This window comes from Kryptolebias marmoratus, linkage group LG11 (assembly GCF_001649575.2).
Source record: "Kryptolebias marmoratus isolate JLee-2015 linkage group LG11, ASM164957v2, whole genome shotgun sequence".
NCBI lineage: Eukaryota > Metazoa > Chordata > Actinopteri > Cyprinodontiformes > Rivulidae > Kryptolebias > Kryptolebias marmoratus.
Window position 1 is genome coordinate 2,504,716 of NC_051440.1, and position 8,068 is coordinate 2,512,783.

Consider the following 8,068-nt stretch of genomic DNA (forward strand, 5'->3'; position numbering starts at 1 on the left):
ACACTGTGAGCTGGAAAATCATCATTTGTGGCTTTTAGTGACATTTTAAAAACTTTTTTATTTATATTTTTTCATAGCACCATTTTATTCCATAGCACTCATGTTACTGATGACAGGATGGGATTCGTTTTCACTTTATTATGGTTTTGATAAAGGTGAGCTTGTGGACATGAGTTTAAAATCTTCCTCATGTAGCAGTGGACAATGTTTCAGGTAGAGGTGGGAAGGCATTTTAAATATTCAAAGTCTAGTTAAAACTGGCAAATTCTAGGGCTGTAACGGGACAGTCATGTCACAGAACGGGATACTGAGTGCACAGGACAGGGAAGGGATGACATTTTACAATATTTTTAAGAAAAAAAACTTTTGCCACAATCTCAACTGACTGGTATCTGTCTCGTCTGATTTTCATGAGTCTTTTCAGACGTCAGAAAACTGCTTTAATTATACATGACCTAAATTGTCATTGAAGTTGTGTTTCTGCATGCATTTACACAAGTGGGGCAAAATTAAACCTTGATCAAGGGATACCTTCTTGTTTTTCAATATTTTCTTGAAACGACAAATTTGTCATGTTTTTCCAGATATCTTATGTTAACATATTCATACAAAATTATGAATTTAACTTTCTCAATATATCTTATCAGTCAGAACAAAAGTTGCTGGAATTTTTCTTTTTTTTTAATTAAAAGCCTTTATTCATTTTTTTGACCTCCTTCTAAAGTATTATTTTACTGATTTTCAATGAAAACATTTTAATCCAGGTTATTAAAAAATAATAATGAAAAATCAAACATCTACAAACATTTCAATTTAGAGTTACAGATTAGGAAAAAAGATAATCTGCCCCTCTGTAGCTGTGATGAGCTCTGACAGAAGTTTAAGAGTGAGTTGTTGAAACTCTGGACATGAGTGAAACTGTTTGTTTAATATGTTTATTAGTTTCATTAACACTCACACACAGAGATGATTATCCAGCTGAGTGGTGACTCAATAAAAAGTCAGATTCATCACAGCTCTTTTCATTTCTTTGCTTCAAAGGCTAATGAATAACAACAGAGAACTCTGATAAACAGAAAGATGCTGTACTGTACTGTGCTTTTTGTTGCACAGGCTGCATGTAACAACAGAACAAAACATATCTAATGCTGAATCTAATAGCATCATTTTACTGGTAAACAAGGATAAATTACCACGCATCATAATAATATTTTCACTAACTACAAAACATGCTTACCATATTAGGTCTTGTAAAGCCACCCGCTGAATGTCGGCTCAACTAACCATTGTGGTTTAAAAACACTCCTTTTTATCGGCTGCAGCAGTAATCTCCTTCTGTGAGTTTTGAGCCGTTTGATTATCTTTGTGATCTCTCAGAGGGATCATATATGCCCCTTTTCCACTGGCTCTACTTATGCAGCCCTGTTCCGCTCAGGGTCTTCGCGCAGGGGCGGGGACAGCGCGATTGCGTCACAGTTGGCGTGCACACCCTTGCTTTGGTGACCACCTCACGGTGGGGGTACAGGTAGAAAAACGTGTATAAAAATGACGGTTTTTACAATAAACAAGTGGCGATTAGCCTGACGGTGGGGGAGGGAAAGCCTGGTGGCCCGCCAGGCTTATAATACACTCGGGCAAACCCTGCTAAAGGATCTGACCACATCGTTCAAGTGCCTGACATGTTTGTTTAAACTGCTGCCACACAAACTGTTTAAAGTGGTGGGGCAACTTCAGAGATAATTTCACCAGACAGTCATGAGACAGGGTTTTGTGTGTGTGTGGAAATTCACACCTGTGCATTCAGGCATGAACTCCCTGAATGCAGACATTGGAGGTGTTGAAGTATCTGAAATCTTGTTCACAAGAAATAGCAGAAGGCAAGAGATAGTGCTCTAGTCTGTCGTGGTGAAGCTGAAACGAGCTTCCTCTGTCTCAGCCTTAGAGATGAGGTGAGGAGCTCCATCATCCAGGGGAAGCTCAGAGTAAAGCTGCTATCAGTTGTGAGAGGTCACTCAGAGAGAGAGACTATAAAGTAAAGTGTGCAGAGCCACAGACCTGAGGTAGAGACGAAGCTGTCAGCCAATCACCTGCGTCCACTGGATTAGAGATCCCTGACTTCACTGAAGATAAAAGCAGATTAGAATCAGAATAACCATCAATTTTAAACAAAATCGTTTCATTCATAGTTACCTTCACCAAGAGGTTATATTTTTGGTAGCGTCTGTGTGTGAAAAAGATTACTCAAAAAGTTATGAACGGACTTTCATGAAATTTTCAGGAAACGTCAAACATAGTACAAATTTTGTTGGAGATCCAGTCAAATGTCAAGGTGATCCTGTGCTCTAACTATGCAACAGTGAAATGTAGGAATGCCAAACTGCACAGCTGGACACCTCATAGGTCAAAGATGATGACTGCTGATTCCAAGGTCACAGGGTCACAGGTCTTTTGTTAAAACCTTGTCTATGCTACAGTAGGTGACCCCTTTGTTACCTCCACCAGGGAGGTTACGTTTTCTGTCATGTTTGTTTTTCTGTATGTTAGCAAGATTACATAAAATCTAATAATGTAGAGATTTGGATGAAATTTTCAGGAAATGTTAGGGTCGTCACAAAAAAAACAAGTCAAGTCAGATTTATTTATATAGCACTTTTCAGCAACAAGGTGATACAAAGTGCGTGATTACATTTTGAGGTTTATCCAGATCATGATTAGGATCCCACTATTTATTATTAATGCTATGGTCTTGGCGGAGGATTGCGCTGTCTCAGTTTTCTTTTTCTGGTGGCTACAGGATTCTTAAAGTCAAAGCAGAAACTAAATCTACAATTCCAGTAGAACTGAGGCTAATGAGATCCAGAAACAAATCAGGTTTAACACTGAAATTATTCTTTTATCTCACACAAACGGGTAAATGGAACAAACAGACAAATGCGTTGGTACCATTACACCTCAATGAAACAATGCTTCAATACTCCTGGAAAGTGATTCAGTTAAAAACAACTCTCCAATATACACTGCTCAAAAAAATAAAGGGAACACTCAAATAACACATCATAGATCTGAATGAATTAAATATTCTGATTGAGTACTTTGTTCTGCACAAAGTTGAATGTGCTGACAACAAAATCACACAAAAATCATCAATGGAAATCAAATTTATTAACCAATGGAGACCTGGATTTGGAGTCACGCAGTGGAAAAACACACTACAGGCTGATCCAACTTTGTGGCTCAGTATTGTGTGTGGCCTCCACGTGCCTGTATGACTTCCCTACAACGCCTGGGCATGCTCCTGATGAGGTGGCGGATGGTCTCCTGAGGGATCTCCTCCCAGACCTGGACTAAAGCATCAGCCAACTTCTGGACAGTCTATGGTGCAACATGACATTGGTGGATGGAGCGAGACATGATGTCCCAGATGTGCTCAATCGGATTCAGGTCTGGGGAACGAGCGGGCCAGTCCATAGCTTCAATGCCTTCATCTTGCAGGAACTGCTGACACTCTCCAGCCACATGAGGTCTAGCATTGTATTGCATAAGGAGGAACCCAGGGCCACCTGCATCAGCATATGGTCTCACAAGGGGTCTGAGGATCTCACCTCGGTACCTAATGGCAGTCATGCTACCTCTGGCGAGCACGTGGAGGGCTCACACCATTACTGACCCACTGCCAAACCAGTCATGCTGAAGGATGTTGCAGGCAGCAGATCACTCTCCACAGCGTCTTCAAACTCTGTCACATGTGCTCTGTGTGAACCTGCTTTCATCTGTGAAGAGCACAGGGCACCAGTGGTAAATTTGCCAATCCTGGTGTTGTCTGGCAAATGCCAAGCATCCTGCACAGTGTTGGGCTGTGAGCACAACCCTGATCTGTGGACATCAGGCCCTCATACCATCCTCATGGAGTTGGTTTCTAACCGTTTGTGCAGACACATGCACTTCGTGGCCTGCTGGAGGTCAATTTGCAGGGCTCTGGCAGTGCTCCTCCTGTTCCTCCTTGCAAAAAGGCAGAGGTAGCGGTCCTGCTTCTGGGTTGTTGTCCTACGGCCTCCTCCACGTCTCCTGGTGTACTGGCCTCTCTCCTGGTAGCGCCTCCACCCTCTGGACACTACGCTGAGAGACACAGCAAACCTTGCCATAGCTTGCATTGATGTGCCATCCTGGATGAACTGCACTACCTGAGCCACTTGTGTTGTTGGTAGAGTCCTTCTCATGCTACCACGAGTGTGAAAGCACCACCAACATTCAAAAGTGACCAAAACATCAGCCAGAAAGCATAGGTACTGAGAAGTGGTCTGTGGTCCCCACCTGCAGAACCACTCCTTTATTGAGTGTGTCCTGCTAAATGCCAATAATTTCCACAGGTTGTCTATTCCATTTGCACAACAGCATGTGAAATTGATTGCCAATCAGTATTGCTTCCGAAGTTGACAGTTTGCTTTCACAGAAGTTTGACTTACTTGGAGTTATAGTGTTGTTTAAGTGTCCCCTTTATTTTTTTGAGCAGTGTATGTCTGCATGCCTCACAAAGGTGTAGGTACTTAGGACTTTGAGTTGGCTATCCAGGAAAACGGAGTGTGGTGAAGAGATGAAGAAGAGAGTCCATCAGGATGGAGTGGATGGAGAAAAGTTTCAGGAGTGATTTGTGACAAAAGGATGGCAGCAATGCTCAAAAGAAAGGTTTACAAGACAGTGGTGAGAGCAGATGTGTTGTATGGTTTGGAGACAGTGGGACTGACAGAAAGACAGGAGACAGACCTGGAAGAGGCAGAGCTGATGATATTGAGGTTCTCCTTGGGAGGGACAGTGATGAATAGGATTAGGAATGAGGTCATCAGAGGTACAGCCAGGGGTGGAAATTAGCACCCGCCACCGGCCAAATGCGGGTAAATATTTGAATTTAATCAACACACACGCCACTGTGGCGGGTTGGCAATTTGAACAGAAAACGTGTTATTTGTCCTCTTGACATATAGGGGGCAGCAATGTGCTCGAGTTGCTGCTAAATGCAAGAAGGAGAAAAGTTTAGCAGACACTCTTTACCAGTTGGTGGCGGTATTGATTCCTTCAGTTGTTTACCAACCACCAATAAAAATCAAGAAGTAGAAGAAGAAACTGTTTGAGGAGTAGCATTAGCAATGTGGCGGAACATTTCGTGAGTTAAGCGGGTGGCAGACAACAAAAATGTTTTTCAAGAGTAGTCGAGGGAAGAACCAAAAGTTAAACAACGTTTTTTTTAACTAAATCAATGACGTCATGACGTCGGTCAGTGTGCGTCCACGCCTACGGCTGGTGTTCTGACGATCTGTGCTTCCTCCTCAGATTTTCCTACCGTAGCACGGCTAAACAGCTATGTCTAACGGTCGGTGCTACCCGTCAAAAACTGCTACCGTCATGTTTACAAACCGACAACTATAGCGGTTCGTGTTAATGTTAAATATCATCGGATACTGAAGTGGAAGCTTAGGAGTTATGCTTAGCATAGCATTGGAACAATTTATATCCCCGACGAAAACCTTTCTAAAACCACAAAAATCACTTCCTTCATCAGAAAATCCTATCTGTTAAATATAAGCGGGTAGCACAAATAGATCTATGCATTAAAAGCAGCAAGTGTCTGAAAAACATTACAACTTACATACAAAAACTTTCAAAAGCACAAAAAAATACTTCAAAAACACTCCACATAAATAAATATCACTTGTCTGAATTTTTTATGTACAGATATGCATCTTTTAATGGTTTAAAATAAAAAAATAAAATAAGATAAATCTAGTTATTTCCATGCAGTGTCCAGAAAGAGGTGTTGTTCAGCTTGTAGGGAACCACAACTGCTTCCACCCACCTCCATCATCATCATCATATGAAATAAGTTTTTGTCACAACAAAAAATAGTGGCTGGTAAAAAATTTGAATGGCTGGTAAAGAAATTTTTAATTTCCACCCCAGGGTACAGCACAGGTTGAACGACTGGGAGATAAAGTTAGAGAAGCCAGACTGAGATGGTTTGGACATGTGTAGAGGAGGGACAGTGGGTATATTGGTAGAAGGATGTTAGAGATGCAGCTGCAAGGAAAAGACAAAGAGGAGATATATGGATGTAGTTAGAGAGGACATGGAGGTAGCGGAGTGAGGACAGAGGACGCAAACAATAGAGTTAGATGGTGGAGGATGATTTGATGTGGCAACCCCTTGAAGAGGGAACAGCCGAAAGAACAAGAATGTGATAAAGTAAACAAAAAGAAACAATTAGTTTACTTTACAAAAATTTGCTAAAAAGGTAAGGACAGATTTTTTGGTCCCCTTAAAGAGACTATTAATCTTTGTATTATAGTCATGTTTCAATCCAAATGTTTGACCTTAATTAGTATCACAGGAGCCTTCAAGCTTTTTATCAACCACCCTAAATATGTGCAGGGCACAATAAAGTATCAAGACTACCAGGTTTCCTGGAGTGAAACATGCTGCTCAGTGTCAGAAAGCTCAGCTTAGTTGCAGAACATGGATCTTTAGCAGGATAATGACCCAAAACACACAGCTAAAACTAATAAGAATACCTGAGAAGAGATAAAAAAAGAAAGAGAAAAACACAGACAATTCTTAAATGGCCCTCCATGAGCCAAGATCTTAATCCTACTAAACATCTTTCAAAATCTAAAAACATCTATAAAAAGATCTGGAAACTGCAGTGTGGAAACACAATCCTTCAAACCTGAGCCAGCTGGAGCTGTTTGTTCAGGAAAAGTGGACCAAACTACCTGATTTGTATTAAATTTGGAATAAACAATAACGGGTTTAAAGTTATCTCAGAGACAGTTGTGTATAAATACATCTGTAAAATTGTTCTGTTTAATCTGCAGAGCTCTCTGGACTGTTTTTGCTCATGTGGTACCTGTGTGTTCACAGCAGAGTTGTTTGGTTTGTGCCGTTTGTCTGTTAGATGATTTGGAGGCAATCGGAGTTAAAATGTTGGAGGACAACATGACAGGAAGCCAGTCTCTTCCATCCAGACAGTTACTGTCAGCAGGATGTCTGCTGTAATATGCAAACTTCTTAGCCACCAAGTCATCATTCACACAGATCTGGAAAAGAAACAAAAACATAAAGTTTACATTAATTTTCTTTCACATGAGTAATGTATTTTATACTTCTAAGCACCAGTCTTGTTAAATCCATTGTATGAAGCTTAAAAGTGAAAATAAGTATGACTGAAATTTGACCTTGATGTTGTTGATAGTCAAATACAGTTCAATAGATGTTGAGTCTGACTCCACTTCCAGCAGCACAGCTTCTGTTTGTGTGGATGCTGTGAAAGAGTCATCACTTGTGTAAAAACGTTCTTCCATCAGTCCAAGTTAAAGACAAATCAGAAAATATTACACCATCAATCAGTTTCTAACCTTGAAGCAACTTGTGAAGGTACAGTGTAGTAGAGCTATCCCAAACACTAGATGGTCTGCAGAGGAGAAAAAACGTCAAATTAGATCCCTACTGATCATTTCTTTTATTTTCTATACACAGAATAAAATATCAAGTAACTAGAGACCTGTACTATGAAGCAGAATTCATGGTTTAGCCGAATAACTTCAGGTTCAGATTGGGATATTCAGTGTCACAAAGCTGGTTAACTACTTTACCTGGGTCTGTTACCGTGGTAACTGATGCTAAAAAAAAAAAAAAAAAACCTGATCCAGAGCAGGTTAGGGTTCCAGATTAGAGATCAAACGTGTCAACGCACTGATACTCAATCAGTCAATGTTGTTTTTTTGAAAAAAGGGCACCAGTTGAAGTTTTTTTTTTATACCCCACTGTCCAAAGCAGACAATGTTTTCACCAATGTGTATATTTTGTCTGTTAGCAAAATATCTCATGACCAACAGACTTTACAGATTTTAATGAACCTCTCAGAGTAATCACTAAATGTACAGGTGCTGGTCATAAAATTAGAATATCATGAAAAAGTAGATTGATTTCAGTAATTCCATTTAAAAAGTGAAACTTGTATATTATATTCATACATTACATACAAACTCATATATTTCAAATGTTTATTTCGTTTAATTTT

At 40.2% G+C, this 8,068-nt stretch overlaps 1 protein-coding gene across 3 annotated transcripts in view; it reads right to left on the reverse strand.

The window, feature by feature from the left end:
* tdrd12 (tudor domain containing 12) overlaps positions 1-8,068 on the reverse strand; it is a 56,188-nt gene that overhangs the window by 35,440 nt on the left and 12,680 nt on the right. For all 3 annotated transcript variants that reach the window (XM_025002573.2, XM_025002574.2, XM_025002572.2), the window contains exons 6-9: positions 7,404-7,459; positions 7,224-7,309; positions 6,896-7,085; positions 2,056-2,120 (exon numbers count right to left, since the gene is read on the reverse strand). In XM_025002573.2, the coding sequence (XP_024858341.1) occupies positions 2,056-2,120; positions 6,896-7,085; positions 7,224-7,309; positions 7,404-7,459 (397 nt within the window). The remainder of the gene's footprint in view (positions 1-2,055; positions 2,121-6,895; positions 7,086-7,223; positions 7,310-7,403; positions 7,460-8,068) is intronic.